Source organism: Cyanistes caeruleus, chromosome 4 (assembly GCF_971803275.1).
Source record: "Cyanistes caeruleus chromosome 4, bCyaCae1.hap1.1, whole genome shotgun sequence".
NCBI lineage: Eukaryota > Metazoa > Chordata > Aves > Passeriformes > Paridae > Cyanistes > Cyanistes caeruleus.
The window spans coordinates 18,242,140-18,258,824 of record NC_141704.1 but is presented as its reverse complement, the minus strand read 5'-3'; the positions used below and the strand labels follow the sequence as shown (position 1 = coordinate 18,258,824).

The 16,685-nt window shown below is 40.6% G+C and overlaps 1 protein-coding gene across 13 annotated transcripts in view; it reads left to right on the top strand.

The window, feature by feature from the left end:
• Positions 1–16,685, top strand: part of BRD1 (bromodomain containing 1) — a 66,270-nt gene that overhangs the window by 2,511 nt on the left and 47,074 nt on the right. For 5 of the 13 annotated variants that reach the window (XM_086886890.1, XM_086886889.1, XM_086886882.1 and 2 more), the window contains exons 1-2: positions 8,341–8,815; positions 12,905–14,285. In XM_086886890.1, the coding sequence (XP_086743016.1) occupies positions 12,919–14,285 (1,367 nt within the window). In that variant the 5' untranslated portion in view covers positions 8,341–8,815; positions 12,905–12,918. Of the gene's footprint in view, positions 1–2,040; positions 2,205–8,340; positions 8,816–9,198; positions 9,622–9,774; positions 9,874–10,662; positions 10,782–12,904; positions 14,286–16,685 lie in introns of those variants that run through there. The other 8 variants (XM_086886887.1, XM_086886885.1, XM_086886892.1 and 5 more) reach the window with 6 other exon arrangements.

The following is a 16,685-nucleotide window of genomic DNA, read 5'->3' as shown; positions in this document are numbered from 1 at the left end:
GTAAGTAACTACGATTCCTAGAGAAGGCTCCAGACTGCCGGCTTGTGGTGAATGTAGCAGCACTGGTGTGGTGATTTATAATCACTGGTGTGATTTTCCATGAAGGTTGCAGTCTGAGGTGTGAAAGTCTAAGTAAGTGAAAGAACATATTAATTTAGGAAGACGGATAATTAGGAAAATCTGCAAGGCATCCTGACAGGAGGAAACCAAAACTTCTGTTACTTAACTTCAGAAGAGTAATTTTTTTCTTTGATTTTTCCTCTATTTATGCATTTATAATCTTGTTATCTGTTTCAGATATTGTGAATAAACATCTTTATTTGCATGGTTAACTGAACCTGGCATGAATTAAAACTGAGATGATATTTAAATTAATATAAAAAAGTCATTTCTCACTCCAGTCCCTGGAGCAAACTGCAAGTATCTGGCTCCCCATTATGTTTTATAGACTAGCAGAAAGCTAGGAGACTGTGCTTCCAAATAAATTTTTCAGGTTTTCTGGAAAATAGGTTTTACAAGTTTAGAGAAGAAAGAAACATCACTTAGGTGATGTAAGTAACCATCTCTCTGTCATTCTCAGTAGTGGAGTGTACCTTGAATTTGGAAGGCTTTCAGGGAGGCTATAGCAAGAGCCTAAAACCAGTTGGAAATAAAATTAGATTATTACATCCTATCCTACTGTGACAGAACTTAAAATATGCCTTAAATGAATCTATTTCAATATTATGTTATTAGCCCAACAAAGATGTTTAGTACTGCAGACAGAGTCTTGTGTTTTGTGGTCTCAGGGTTTCTCCATCACTGGACTGTTCATCTTAATCTAGTTTTATTGCTTCCTTCCTTCCATTTCTGTCTTGGTAGTAAACATAATACTGCAGTGATAAATTTCTGTCCTGTCTTTCTGCCTTTGTATACATTTGGAAACAGTAAACATTGATAATAACAGTGTAGTTAGTCATATTGATGCCAGTAGGTTGTTTAAGCAAAACTAAGTTGATACCAGTTAATATTCACTTGCAAACCTTCTCTGGTAAGATTATTTCACTCAAACCTTTGGCTTCACCTCTAGTAACTTCTGCATCACTGATGCATTTTTTGTATGAAGTCATGAAGATTAAAACTACATCAAGAGATAACAGTTCTTAAATAAAGCACAAAGCATTGCAGATTTTTGTGTGGACTGAGGTAAATGATCTCATTTCTTCCTTGTAAAGACTCCAGCCTCTTCCAGGAACCTATTTAGGCAACATCAACTTAATGATCAAAAAATTAAAATAGAGGTCAAAAGTACTAAATTTGGATGTCCAACTTAGTATCTATTTAGTTTCTAACACAGGGCTGTGATTTCTAAGAACTTGTAACATAGGAAAGTACTTTTATTTAGCATATGTACCCATTTATTTTAGTATGGACTTGGATCATCAGATCCAAGGTGTCAAGGTGGGTGCTCAGGAAATAAGGAATGGGCAGTTAGGATTCACTGTCAAAACCATGGTGCCCTTGTACATTTAGATTAATTAAATCATTTGTTACAAACACAACTGTTTCATCTCTATCATCCTCACTCTGTAGCACATCAGAGGTGTATGTCACTGATTTTTGACTTGGAGTTGAGTGTATAATAGCATGTTGTCAGGATTTACTCATACTTGCCCTTTACATGGAATAATCATGGTGCTGGCGTATGTCTTTCAGGAGTGGTCAGTTTGAAGTTCCTATTTTAGCATTTTCACTTGGCCTATGGAGATTTTGTCTACGTTGTGAAACCATCAGTATAAATCAGAACTGATTTATATATACGTGAGCTTGGAAGTTCTCTTTATAAGACAGTATCAGGCCTTGGCTGAGGCAGTAGTAAGTCTGAGACAAAGAAAGTTGTGTAGGGCTCATTACTACTTGTTAAATGGTACACACAAGTTGGGTTTCTCTGAACAGAGGAAGCTACAGGCCATGTTGGTTCCTCTCGGTGGTTCAGGCTTTTTTGTGGATGTCACGTGTTGAGTCTTCTGACTTACTTTTCACTTTATTTTTCCTTCCCAGATCTTGATGTTACCTTCGTGTAGTCCTTCCCCATATAAACAAGGAGGCAAGGTTTTAATTCTGAATGAGCCCATCTGTTTTTTGATTTCTTCTGAGACAAACGACATGGGATTCTAGCAGCCAAACTTCCTCATTGCAAACCATCTTAATCATCTGCAGACCAGGTTTGTCCTCTAGAATGAATGAGGAAGAGATAGTAAAGTAATTAAGACTGGATTTGGGTCTCATTGCTAATTGAATTTTAACTTAATTATACTAAGGCTGAAGTATTAACTCACTGTAAATATTGGAGATTGTTTCTTAGAGATACATGTTTGTGAGTGAGCTAACTAGGAAAAGAACTTCCCTCAGAGCTTATACCTCATATGATATTTGCAAGTTTTTAAACTGAGACCAGAGGAACTGAGAATAGAGAATCCACTAAGGGTTTCAATAAATAAAATGTACTTTATGTATAATTAAACTTTATGAAGGCAGTGAGCAACTTGTCTTTGTTGTGTAGAGAATTATTTCCAGTGTAGAGGAAAGGATCAGGAAGTAGGAAAGGGAGATGGTAACAATGTATTTGAATAATGTTATTTACACAGGTTATGCTATCTTAAGAAGTTATTTAATTTATCAGAAACTCAGGTACCTTCTGAAATCTGAACCTGACCAGGATAATAATCACAGATACTAAAAGAAATTGGATTTTTCAAAAATCATTGTGTATCCAATATAGGCATGAAGTACACTTTGTTTTCCCTTTGCTATGGCAGCATTTTACAAAACTGTTCAGTTCAAATAGATCCTTTTTTTTGTGTTAACTTTCTATAAATTCTGTCATATCTGCTACTGAGGTTTCTTCAATGTGTCTTGCAAAAAAAGAGGTGAAAACCCAATGTAGATTGTTTAGCCACGCTGTTTTGTAATTCCTTGCTGTGCAAGTATGATATTTTTAGAACTTTTTGCATAGCAATTACTGTTTTGTTTTTTGATTCCTACCCATTACCACTGACATTCTGTCTTTACCCATAACTTGGCTCAGTTAGTTATGCTGTGTGAATTGACAGACACTCCAATTCTAAACATATAGCTACTTTTGTAAGCTAAACTAATGATGGCTAATAACTGGGGCTGCTGAAGGGGCACTTCCAAATCCTGGGTTTACTTTACTGCTGTTCTCTTGTGCTGGTAATCATTTTCATCTTATCATGCAGGGAGGCACTCTTGGGAGCTAAACAGAAAATTGGTGACTTGTTTATGAAGGGGTTGTTCTGATGGCAGTTATTCTGTGGCAGGAATAGCATCCCACAAAGACCTTTGCAGGGGGAGTTACTATGCAGAACATAATAAAGGTGCCAAACTGTAAGCACTAGGAATTGAATACTTGATAACAAAGAGACAATGGTGGAAGAGAAGGGGAATATTATTCTCTTGATTATGGCTGTATCTACTCCTTTGGAAACAGCAATATCATTATACATAAGAGTGCCAATAACTCTGTTCCAAGGGTTTGTTCTTGATAAATTAGTCTCTGAAATAGCAGATGGTACTTTTGCTATTTGACAGACCTACAGATCAGTACATGGGCAGCTCTGTGCTTGTGCTGCAGCATGTTGTAAATTGGGTGTGTGTTTTTGTTTTGTATTATTGCAACATAGTTTAAATACGTTTTCATGTATATCCTAATCATGCAGTTTGGTTTTGCATCTTTGTAGCGTCCAGAGGAGTGAGCTCAATCCTCACCTTCTACCTTGCAGCAGTTATGAGCACATATTGTAGGGACCATCTTAAAACTGCGAAATCCTAAAGGTAGATTATGTTAAAGGATTGAAAGTAGTGGATGAGTAAAGCAGGCTTTACACCCTGTCAATTGTGTATGTCAGTGAAGAGCTTGGTTTATCTTTCAGTCAGCAAATGACAGGATGCATGTCTTCTTGCAGTAGGTGACCCCAAGCAGTAGTTCCAACAAATGTTTAAATTGAAATGGGGTAAGGACCTTTGCATAGCAGCTTTACTGCTTGAAGACTAGTCTGTCAAATGATCTTCAAGCTTATCTACAGATAACATTGCATAGGACTGCTTAGCAGATGCAGCTCACAGAGGTATTTCTTAGCAAGCACCCTGATCAAGCATGGCTTCTGGTGGAACTCTTACGATAAAAGGTGTCTAGACCCTCATCAGTACCATAAAAGGCACAGACACAGCTCCTGGTCTCTTTTTAAACTTGTTTTTTGGTGAAGACTGTTGGTTTGGATAGATATGAACTGTTCAGAAGGGTCAGACTAAAGGGTCTTACCAATTTATAAACAAAGAATCACTTTGGCAGTGAGAATGAGAAGGGTGGTACAATGCAGGAAGTAGGAGTTAGGGAGTCTGTAAGAAATAAAAAGTCCTTGATTCCATAGCAGTTGATGAACATTATGTACACCAATATAATTTCATTTTTATTTCCCCTTTTGTCATAATACAGATAAAACTGCCAGATCAGAGGAGTGAGAAGGAAAATCCAGACAATTCTTCCTAACTAGAGAACAAGGAATATATTCAGTAAACAAGTAGGAGTAAAATGGACCAACATTTCTCTTATATATTTGAAGCCAAAATTTTGATCTTCATTCTGAGATTGTCATCTAGGACTTTAGACTATATATCCCACTCAGTGTAGTATGATATACTAGTCTTTCTGACAAGGTATCAATGATAACTAGGTGATGGATCAGTGATACATGTATTTTTGTGTAAATACAAAAATTTGCAAAGGTCACCCAGAAGATAAGTTATCCTGCACCACCACCCCACAGACTGAAAATAGCTGAAATTTTGTCCACACATTGCTGTATTATGTCTATTGGTAAGGTTACAGCATCTTTTCCACAGTGAATGCTCTTCTGGCTTTTGTGAGGTTTGGCACCAGCCTTTCTTTTGTGAACTTACAAAGTCATGCCCATGAGTATTCTACCAGTGCCACATACGATGTTGATGAAGTAAGTGAGATCTGAAAGCATTCCCATATAGGATTAGGCGACCATGGTAATGTTGTATCTCATAGATGAGTGTGAAGGTGCAAATTGTATAATGGAGAAGCCAAACATGAAAACTACTGGTGATACGTTACCGTGAGGCATCATACAGAAGTATCTCATGCAAGGTTAGGCATATTTGTTGTCATGAGAAGAAGAAGACCCACACAGTCCAAAACCTTTCTCAAAACGTAGATTCTTGCAGGTGTCTTGGTTTGAAAAAACAGGTGTCTGCTAAGGAAGGCAGGAACCTCCCTTGAAATGGAAAAATTTCCCCCTCTCCCCCCTTCTGAATTAGTATAATCTTGAAATCAAGGGGGTCTCTAGCAAAGATACAAGAGTAGGAATAACAGTTCTTTACTAGTAAAATTAAGATAAAAATGTAGTAGTACAAAAAAAAAAAACCTGACAGAGTCAGAATACAACCTGACTCCCTGTTGGTAGCAGTCCGATTAAATGGTGGCTGCAGTCTTCCTGGAGTGACAGATGTGGTCCTGTTGAAGCAGGGGTCCTGTAGAAGGGTGTAGTTTTCCCCTGAAGGTCCAGTGGTGGTGTAGATGGGTCCTGTTTTCCTCTGGGAATCCAGTGCAGAAAGGCTGCCTGTGGTGTTCCAAGTCTCAGATTATATCCAGGTAGGAATGCTTGGCTTCTCCCCCTGGCTGGAGCATGTCACAGTGGGATGATGTAAATTTATCAGTCATTCACTGAGACTCAAAGGCCATTAACCGAAGATCCCCCTGGAGTTATGAGGGATGGGTCATGGAAGAGTTAAAGAACACTGCCCCACCTGGTTTTAACAGATGGTAATAGAATACATTTGGTTACATCTTGCATTGCAACCCAAGACAGCAGGTTCTAAGGAAGGTGTGGTGTCAGTCCAATTCTTTCTTGTCTCTTCACCCAGCTGTCCAGGCCAGGAGAGGAATAAAAAGTTGCATCCAAAGTAGGTCAGTACCCCTGCCAGTATTTAGTGCTACAGTAAGTCTTGAGTTGACTTTTAGAGTGTAAAACAAAGGTGATACACTTTAGAAACATAGAACTGTGTCTCATGAAGTTTGATTCTAGGAGAAAATGGAAGAGGAGTCCAAGGCAGATAAATAGTGATTGTCTTTCTTTACGTGATCTTTCTTGAAGTGATTCTATAGAGAATTTGACAGTTAGTGGAGGTGAAAGCTAGTAGGCAGAAGATCCTCCTGTGAAGTTTTTCATGCAGAGTGAGTCAACGTTGGCAACTTGGTTAGCATTTTCATGCTGCCAGGTAGGGGTCTGAGGATTCTGGAAGACTGGGACTGAAGCCCCTTGCACATGTTGAACTGGTGTGAAAAAAGGTGGTGAGGGGTCTGTTGCCATCAAACTGTGGATCAGAGGGCTTTTTATTTTTGGCTTGAAATTGAACCATGCCTCACTTGTGAGGTGGAAAAGACAAAGGTAACAGATCTTTGAGGTTACAGGGACATGTGCTGAGGACTGGTCATATGCACCAGACAATACTACATATCGTTTTGAAATACATGGGCTAATGTATTACTTAAAATGGAGAGGTTGAGCATTCTGCTCTGGTAGCCTGTCATAAGGTCAATGAGAAATTATTTTGAAGTCTGAGACTCCCAATACAGAGTTTTTTGTTGAGTGTGTCCTGATCTTTGTGTCATTGCTCTGAAATATCATATGAAGGAATGACATGAGTTCTGTGTCCTAGCCTGGATGGTCCAGAGTGAAAACTCCACATACCACCTTCTTACTGAGAATAATTGGGAGAATCTAGAAGCATGAGTTTAAATTACTGAAAAGTAGTCAAATGGTGCAAATACCAATAAGGAATACCACATTATCAAAGGGATATCCAGGGACTATGGAATGCTTTAGTCCACCTGGCAGAAAAAAGAAACTGGAAAAATGCCAGACTCGCTGTTTGTCAGACACATTAGAATGTGGACACCATCAAGGTTTCTGTGGAAAATTTGTCTCCACTTAAAACATGTTTGTACAGCTGCACAGCAGATACACGTGTGAATTATCCCTTAAAAGATAAACCAACATATTTCCATAAAATAATATTATTAGGTTTTTGATAACATTATTTCCATTCATTTTTTTACTTTGCACAGTAATGTACATGATATGGTATGATGTTCCCTCTTTAATGCCTTTCTATCACAGGTTGAATTCCAGTGCAACAACACTAACTTATATCAGCATGTTTTAAAACTTCTGAGACTGATGGCAGGATCACTAAAAAAATTTAACTGGAGTGTAGTTCCTCACAGCAAATACACAAATGACCGGATGGTCCCCATAGCTCATACTCTTATATTGGAAGTTGAAGGTACTTTGTCTGAGGCTAAGTATCTATTCCTACAGTGAGCAAACTGCACAAGTGTTATCTGCTTTAATAGGTTGTGTTTTGTTCTGAGATCAGTGCACTAAATGGTCTCTGATAAGGAAAAAAGAATTTGCAAAGTACTTTTCCTATTCTACAAGATTTCCATAGCCTAGTTGCATAAACTCTCTGGACCTTAATTAACTTTCTACAAGTAGTAACAGGTATATGTATTTCTTATTCCCTAGTCATATATTTATTGTAGGACCAAGTGGTTTTTGAGGCAAGAAAGCATCTTACTGATAGAGAAAACATAAAAATGAATTGGTAAGTTGTTTTGCAGCAATTTAGCTGAGTGGATGCTAAATACTGATGAGTAAAGAGAATCATACCTACTCTCAATCAGTTGCTTTTTATTATATGCAGGACTTGTTCTTTATGATTGGCATAGGCAAGTGTTTGTGTTAGGCTTGCCCAGCTAAACGTTTTTTAGGGATGTGGGTGCAGCTGCCTTGCAGAAATGTATTGCAGTAAAATCCTCCAGTTCTCGAATATGGCTGTAATGGCTGTCTAAAAATAATACCTAACAAAGAGTGTCCTTCGCAGGGGGAGCCAGAAATAACCTTATTTTTCTCTGTCAAAATGTGAGTCTATTATCTATTAATCTACTAGCAGCAGCTTGACCCAGAGACCACGAACGAGCTGACTTTCAAGCGTATTTTCTACGTAAGGAATCTTGAGCTTGGACTTCCCCCCGGAAGAGATAATAAATATCACTCGCTTCAACTTTTGAGCCTCGGTTTTGTAACGAGCCGCGTCCCGCCTCCGTCCGTTCCCTTGCCCCCGCGCTGGGCCGTTCGAACGTTCTACCAGGGACGCGCGGCGGGTTCGTGCTCGGGCCCGGCCGGTCCGGGCGGGAGCGCGGTGCTCGCGGGGCCGGCGCGTTCCCGCCCCGAGCGCGGCCGGTGCCGGCCCCGGGCGCGGAGAGCGGCGGCGCGCAGGCCCCGCCCCGTGGCGGCGGCAGCGCCGGGGCTGGGCGGTGCCTGGCGCCCTCACGTCCCTTCCCTCGCTCGCTCGCTCCCTCCCTCCCCGCCCGCCTCTCCTCCTCCCCCCCGTCGGCGCAGCGCTGTGGTGAAGCCGCATTGTTTGTGCCGCGGGGGGAGGGGAGCCGCTCAGCCCCGGGAGCCGAGCGCCGAGCCCGCAGCCGGACGGCGACGCGCGCCGCGCCTCACGAATGCGCCGCGCCCGGCGGCAGCAGCAGCCCCGCACCCAGCGCCGGGTGACCGTCGCGGGCAGCGCGGCCCTCGTAGCGCCCGCTCGCCCGCCCGCGGCTGCCGGACGCGGGGCCAGGCGGCAGCACCGGCGGGGCCTCCGCCATTAACCCGGCCGAGCGTCGGCCGCAGCGGCGGAGCGGGAGGTCTGTCAGCCGCTCCTCGGCGGCTCCCACAGCGTGAGTACGGCCGGGTGGGCGGCGGGGCCGGCGGGCGGGGGCTGCGGGGCCGGGAACCCGCGGGTCCCGCCGTAGCGGGACGGGAGAACGGCGTGGGGGAAAGAGCAGGGCGGACTGGGCACGGCAGCCTGCGTGGGGGGGCAGCGGCGGGCGGCGGGGAGGCGAGGCGAGCGCGGCGGTCTGGGGGAGGGAGGGAGGGCGCCGCTGGAGCTGTTTTGTCAGCCGCCATATTTGTGGGCCGAGTATTTTCGCGGCGGGGAGGGAGTGACTGTTGGGAAGGACTGGAGATGATGGGCCCGGGCAGGAACCATCCTGCCGGGGGCCGGGAGGGGGGAGCGCCGCGCCGGGCAGGAACCATCGGCGGGAGGGGAGGGAGCGCGTTGGAGGCTCCCTGGGCGTGGGCAGGAAGTGTTGGCGCGGCACCGGCGAAGGCGGGCCCGGGGGCGTGGGCAGCCGCGCGCGGGAGGCAGGATTCCGGGATGGCTGCGGATTCTGGCGTCGGCGGCCCTTTCCCTCCGGGCCGGGAGAGAGCGGCTCTGGTGGTCTCGCGTGTCTCGGCCGTGAGCCCCCGCTCTGGGCCGTGCCCCAGGGAATTGCTCCTAATGCGCGGCTGAAGCGGCGGGTGGTGTCCGCCCCGTGTGTGTGTGAGCACGGTTTGCTTACCGTCCCTCATTGTCTAGGACTGAAGAGCATTCCTGTGACTTTTTTTTTTTTAATGGTCTACATGAAACTGCCATTGAGAATGGAATTCCCTAGTCCATTGAGCAGGGGATCCAGGGACCAAAGTTCATTTGAAGAGGAGGAAGGTAACTAGGGCAGAGATTGTAATTTAAAAGTATATGGTACTGTACTTTTCGTGTTGGTCTTAGCCATCCTACACCTTGATAAATAGCTTGGTTGGGTTTTTGTTTGTTTGTTTTTGGTTTTTTTTGGCCTCATACTCTGTATTTCTGTTACAGTGAGGAAAAACGTTTGCTGGTGATTTCCTTCCCAAGTAGCTGATGCAATTCTAGGAGATGTGGATAACTTTCCTGGTTTATTTTCTTCGGTCTTTAAGGGTAGGGTAGTGCTAATAGAAGTGCATTAACATAATTTTGTGTGTAGTTAGTGCAATATCTTTGTGAGCATTGAATGGAAATTTGTCTTAGTTTACTCTTCAAATTTAGGTCTTGGTCCTCATTCCTGTCGATTTACACAATACTGGGAAGGGGAGCAGGGGGGTGGGAGGGAGAAATGCTAGCTGATAATTACCTTGGAAAAGCAAACCAGTTGTAAGTCATGAATTTGCTATGCAGAACTCTGGTGTTCATACAGAGTATTTATAGAACATTTGCAAACAGAAGAATTTTGGAGGAACAAAACACTGCTTTAGCCTCCGGGGCATTTAAGTTATTCACACTAAATTTGCATGAAATTCGTCCTGAGTACTACCAGTTTCGATTCTGTGTGCATTGCATTATATTTGTAGGCTATCCATTCTGTGTTTTGAGACTGTAGCTTCCTTCCTAAGTCAGCTGTATTTACAGTTGAGTATTACAGTACACTTAGATGTTAGCTCAGTCATTTTTTTCATCAGTCTGGTTCATACAGTTAATTTGACTTTTGCAACAGCTATCCTCAATCTTTAAGCAAAATCAAAGATCTTGTGCTTTTGAGTATTTTCTTCTTACTTTTAATGCCTGCCTGAAACCATGCTCAAGAATCTTGGGAACAGAGTGGGGTGGAGAGCTTGGAAACATTAATGTGTTCTACTGTGGTACTGGGCTAAGGTAGTGTGGACAAGTTACACGTTTTTCATTTCTGGAGGTCACCTCTCAGCTCTCCCTCTGTATTTTTTTCCAAAACAGTCTCTATCCTCAGGAGCCACAACGAACAGATACACAACCAGATAAAATGTAGGAAGGGGCATTAAAAATACCAAAACAGACTTTTTCATCTAGACAGAATTGAAAGGCAATTATATGAGGTAAACATGCTGTAAACTGTGTTTCTTGATTGACGAGTAAATTGAGTCCATTCTGATCTGTACTAAGTTGCTGTACAGTGACACATCAGTGTGTTTTAGCTGAAGAATCCATCATTACTGGTTCACAATAGCAGAAATCAAGGCCATTGTATTATCTTTCGGTCTCTGAATTGCAAAATCTATATTGAAACTGGGAACTAACTTTTAGTTTTGGTTAAATTACTGGTATATTTTTGGTTTTAGTCATTGTAACTACTTTGGCAGTATTAGTTGTTTAAACTGTTTACTGCAGTTAAGTGTGATCAAATCCTGTGTTATTTTACAGAATTTAATTATTAAATATTTCTTCCAAAGTCGTTCAAAGAGGTGGAACCTTTTATATTCTTCTGTTGTTTCTAAAGGGCAGATCAGAGATCCGTCATGATTAAATACTGACTGTTGTCTGGCTGTATGGTATAGAAACTAGTAATAAGGGTTAAGAATTAGTTGTGTAAAAGTTAGATCTATGAGAAGCATAATTCTTGCGTGAATAATAAAACTATCTTAGATTATGAAAGCAGAGTCTGTTTGTGAGAGCAGACAGAGCCTTTTGGGAACTAGTCTAGGGTTAGTTGGCTAAGTGATCTAGTCTTCATGTAAAAGGAGTTCCTTCAGTACTTGGAGGCCTTTAGAAATTGGCATCATGGATTTAAGCAAAAGGCAAGCAGCATGGAGTAGTTCGTGTAGTTCAGTGCTTGCTGTTTTCTTCCCAAAATAGATATACTGGTCTTTCACAGTAGTTGTGTTTTGATTTCTCTATTTGTCTGCTATTTTGGCAATACATGCTAACTCTAGTTGTGTTATAGTGAGCAGCCCTGACTCAGAATGCAGAGTTGAAATGGTGAGGCCCTAACAAAACTTTAGGCAGTGGTTAAAGATCAAGGGTTTTTTTTTGTAGCTGAGGTTGAATGATGCTATTTATTAATGATTTATTGGGAAGAAGGAAGGAATGGAATAGAATTTTAAACTTGACAGTGTTGGTCAGGTTTGTAATATTTTCAGCCCTTATAGAAGAAAAACCCCACCTACTGTGAAGGTGTCAAAAGGCAGGAGGATGTATGGAAGCTTTTAACTTAGAAATTTTGTGACCAAAATGTGTGCTCATCCTAGTCATGGGGCTTTGGAGTGGAGGGGAGAAAGCTATCTTTTTGTATGGTATGTGATGATTTTGTGGTAGGTTGTGAATTTAAAAATTGTTTTAAAGAGCTTGGGACTGGGTTTATAAACAGGGAGATTTTTATCTATCAGCAGATGATTTGAAAACAGGTCCTGAAGAATCTGTTGAAGGAGAAGGGTGTGTGTACATGCATACTTAAAAGAAGGGAACATGTTTTGGCCCTAAGTCAAATCTACTTTACAGGTGGAATATTTACTAGTTGCAGTTCATACTGCACCATATTGGGCACTGCGAGTTCTTGTCATGTTCTTGTCATGTTGTGAAAATAATGGGCTCACTAAGGATTGAGGAAGGTAAAAAAAGTATAGGGCTGTCAAACTGCCCACTTACCAAATGTGGAAGTGTGCTTTTTTGAGCCTTTAAATATAGCTATAGTAATTGAGTTGATAACATGAGTGTTCGAAATTGCACTGGAAAATATTCAGAGAAAACTTGTTTTTCTTTCACAATTGCATAGTTCTTTTGAAAAGAGGTCTAGAGGACATAATCTGTAGTTGCAAAAATTTTCAAACTGCAGGCACCCCTAAGGTGTTAAGAATTGTATTAAAGGTTTTCTTACAAGGTAACAAATTCATTTTTTTTATCTGTGACACTTTTGAAATGTTTTTGTTCTTATGCAGTGGTCTTTCCAACAGTGCTTCTAGAGGGTTTCTAGCAAGGATTTTGTATAACTGTGTTTACTCAGGGAAGATGTTATTTAGAAGATCTATTGATCTTTAGGTTAAACTTGTACGAAATTGAGCATTCCTATTGAGTCAGAGTGACAGACTTTAGGTTTTGTTTACTTTTAGTTAAATAGATACGTAGAGGGCTGTAAAACTGAAGGTTTTTCTCCTTACTACAGTAAAACTACTATTCTAATATGATTGATTTGAGTTCATAGAATTAACTGTTGCTCTAATTTTAGGTAAACATTACCAAATGAGGAGAAAAGGAAGATGCCATCGAGTATCGGCAGCAAGGCATTCTTCTTCCCCATGCAGTATTAAGCACTCCCCGACACGAGAAACCTTGACATATGCTCAAGCTCAAAGGATGGTTGAAATAGAAATTGAAGGTCGCCTGCATAGGATCAGTATCTTTGATCCTTTAGAAATTATATTAGAAGATGATCTTACTGCCCAGGAAATGAGTGAATGCAACAGCAATAAAGAAAATAGTGAAAGACCACCAGTTTGTCTAAGAAGCAAACGCCATAAAAATAACAAAGTGAAAAAGAAAAATGAAGCTCTCCCAAGCTCACATGGTATACCTGCTACAACAGCTCCTCTTCCAGAACCAAAAGTACGGATTGTTGAATACAGTCCCCCTTCAGCTCCTCGGAGACCTCCAGTTTATTACAAATTCATTGAGAAGTCAGCAGAAGAACTTGATAACGAAGTTGAGTATGACATGGATGAAGAAGATTATGCGTGGTTAGAATTGATAAATGATAAGCGGAAAAGTGATGGAGTGTCAGTTGTTTCACAAAATATGTTTGAATTCCTTATGGATAGGTTTGAAAAAGAGTCTTATTGTGAGAACCAAAAACAGGGTGATCATCAGTCTTTAATTGATGAAGATGCAGTGTGTTGTATATGCATGGATGGTGAATGTCAGAACAGCAATGTGATCCTGTTTTGTGATATGTGTAATTTAGCAGTACATCAGGAATGCTATGGGGTGCCATATATACCTGAGGGCCAGTGGCTCTGCAGACACTGTTTGCAGTCCCGCTCTCGGCCTGTAGACTGTGTGCTGTGCCCAAACAAGGGAGGTGCCTTTAAAAAGACAGATGATGATCGTTGGGGACATGTGGTGTGTGCTCTGTGGATTCCAGAAGTTGGATTTGCCAATACAGTTTTTATTGAGCCAATTGATGGTGTCAGGAACATTCCCCCAGCCAGATGGAAGTTAACATGCTACCTCTGTAAACAGAAAGGTGTTGGTGCCTGCATCCAGTGCCACAAAGCAAACTGCTATACTGCATTCCATGTGACGTGTGCTCAAAAGGCTGGTCTATATATGAAAATGGAACCTGTGAAAGAACTGACTGGCAGTGGAACAACGTTCTCTGTGAAAAAGACTGCCTATTGCGATGTACATACTCCACCAGGTTGCACACGGAGACCGCTAAATATTTATGGAGAAGCTGAAATCAAAAACGGTGTGTGTAGAAAGGAGGGATCAGTCAGAACTGCTAGGTCTACATCAAAAATCAGAAAAAAGACAAAAAAAGCCAAGAAAGCAGTGGTTGAACCCTGTACAGTTATGCCAACAGTATCTGCTCCTTATATCCCCCCCCAGAGGTAAGCAAACCATCAAAATGTGAGAAACCTTTATTATCTGTCTAATTCTAAACCAGTGCTTTTAGATTCTACCTTTAAGTCTTTGTATGTTTTTACATGCTTTCTTTAGAGGGCTTTTTCTGAGAATTACTGTTAATTATGCACATTGCACTTCTGTGGAATTGCATTAAAAATACAGTAACTTCCTCAGAGAAATTATTAAATGATTAAGTGATCTGTCTTGTCCTCAGAACATTTGGTTTGGGGTTTTTTTGTCAGACTAAGTTATGTTGTGTATTCACTTGTCATTCACTGTACTTCTAAGAATTAACCACTGAATTTGAAATAGTAGATGTAGTAGTTATCTTCATATTAAAGAAAAAAAGCCAAGCTCAAAGTTAACTTTATTTGTAATTTTGGATTTCTGAGCTTCTTTTTCTGATTTTAAGAGGTCCAAAATGAAAATTACAATTGTGTATGTAAATTTTGAATCTTGTTCATCTCACGTAAATTACTTGTAGTGTAAAATCTGTGTACGTTTTACAAACAACCTTCAAGGAAGTGTTTTCCTTGTGTGGCAGAATAACTTCTCCAGAGGCATTTCCAAAATTTATGTTTGTATGTTTCCAACACCAATATATGTGTTTACCTGTTGAATTAATTTAAGAGCAGTAGTTTGGAAAGTTTTTCAAACAGGCCCCAGTTCATGTGGAGGCTCATTTCCTGTACTGTGACCAGACTCTGAGTACACAGAGTGAGGACTTTTAAAATAATACATTGCCTTTTTAAGTAGCTGACTCACAAGTCTCAGGTAGTAAGCAATTAAAGCTGGTTAAATGAATCTAAATAAACACATGTTTAGAGACTACAGTTCTTCCTGTAATAACTTTTGTTAATGTAAGAAGCTACTTGCCTGACTTTGACAAACAGCCTTCAGCTTCCATACGGTGTTCACAAACACCAATCAGATTGATTGCTCTGTTCTCTAATAGGATTGGCTTGGTAAAATGGTATTTCTGTTCAATAATGCACTGCAGAGAAGCTTTAGTTGACAGTAGACAACTAATACTGCTATTCAAACAGGAACTACTGTCCATGGAAGAGGGAAGTTGGTGTAAAATAATTCGGCTTTGTCTTAATTAGGACCTAATAGTGTAGTGTGTTTTTGTTTTGCTTTTTTTAAGACAACATAAGAAAGAACATGAACTAAGAATTGAGGATTAGAAAGTATGTTCTCAGTTGTGCCTCTGGCAGCTCATTTCATTGGCAACTTTAAAAAAAAACAGGCACTGAAATGATGCTTTCATCAGATGTTTTATTTTTTAAATAGTCATTAGATGACAGGAGCAAAAATGCAGAGACATTTTCTTCTTTTTTCATGTTAATGATTAAATTTCTTTTCAAGACTGCAGAGAAATTCAGCTTTCTTCTATTTATGCTTCTCTTTATATTTCTAGAAACAAGTACAGTTCCTATACTGTATGTCCTAAGTGTAAAAAATGTGCAAGTTTAAAGGTATTTCAAAGTTGAGCTTTATTATAGATTGCTTGTCTTTGGTTGAGGGAGGCGCTTGCTTAAGTAGTCTTTGTAATGTGAACGTGTTCAGTCCTAGAAAACTGGTCCCTGAATTAAAAGTGAAACAGAAATGGGCATATTAAAAGTGATTACACTGCAGACCCAGATTTCTAGTTTTAGAACCCAAGTTGTCTAGTTTTCGTCGGCTGTTCTTCATTTTTTTTTCTGTTTAGGAAGCACTCTTGTGTTTCTGTAGGAATGAAGTACATACCTGTAAAGTATTAAAAAATTATTTGGATAATTTCACACTGGGCTTCATTTAAATTATTCTTTTTCTCTAATCTGTTTTTTAATACTCTTTTTTTCCCTTCAAGCTGAAGCATGATTTTTCAGAGGTGTTGAGGAAGAACAATTAAGCTTTTTAAGTTACTAGAGAATAAGTATATACACTCAGTGTTTAAACACTAACTAGTGCTTTTTTACCCGAATAATTTGATTTCAGTGTGTTTCCAACATCTCTGAAAATTGAGGTACACATGGAGATGCTTGGTTAGGATGGCTTTCTTAATACCTAGATTGGTCATCTCCTTAGCATATCGCTGGCTCTTTAGAATAGGTAGTTGGACGAGTGTACAAATATGAAGATCATAGTGAGGAGGAAAGTACATGCTGGATGCAGCCCCTGAATACATCTGGCGAAGCTTAAGGAGAGTCGTCTTGCAGTTTAAGTTCAGTTTAAGGAGAAGGATTTGTATCCTTTTCTGGATGGTGACAGTATATGAGCAAATGAGCATTTTAGTAACACATTTTTAATAAATTTCTTTTCCAAAATAGTTATCTTAATGTTCAGGATATTTTAAAAAAACTGAGAGTGGAAAGCATACTTCATAATTTCTGCACAACTTT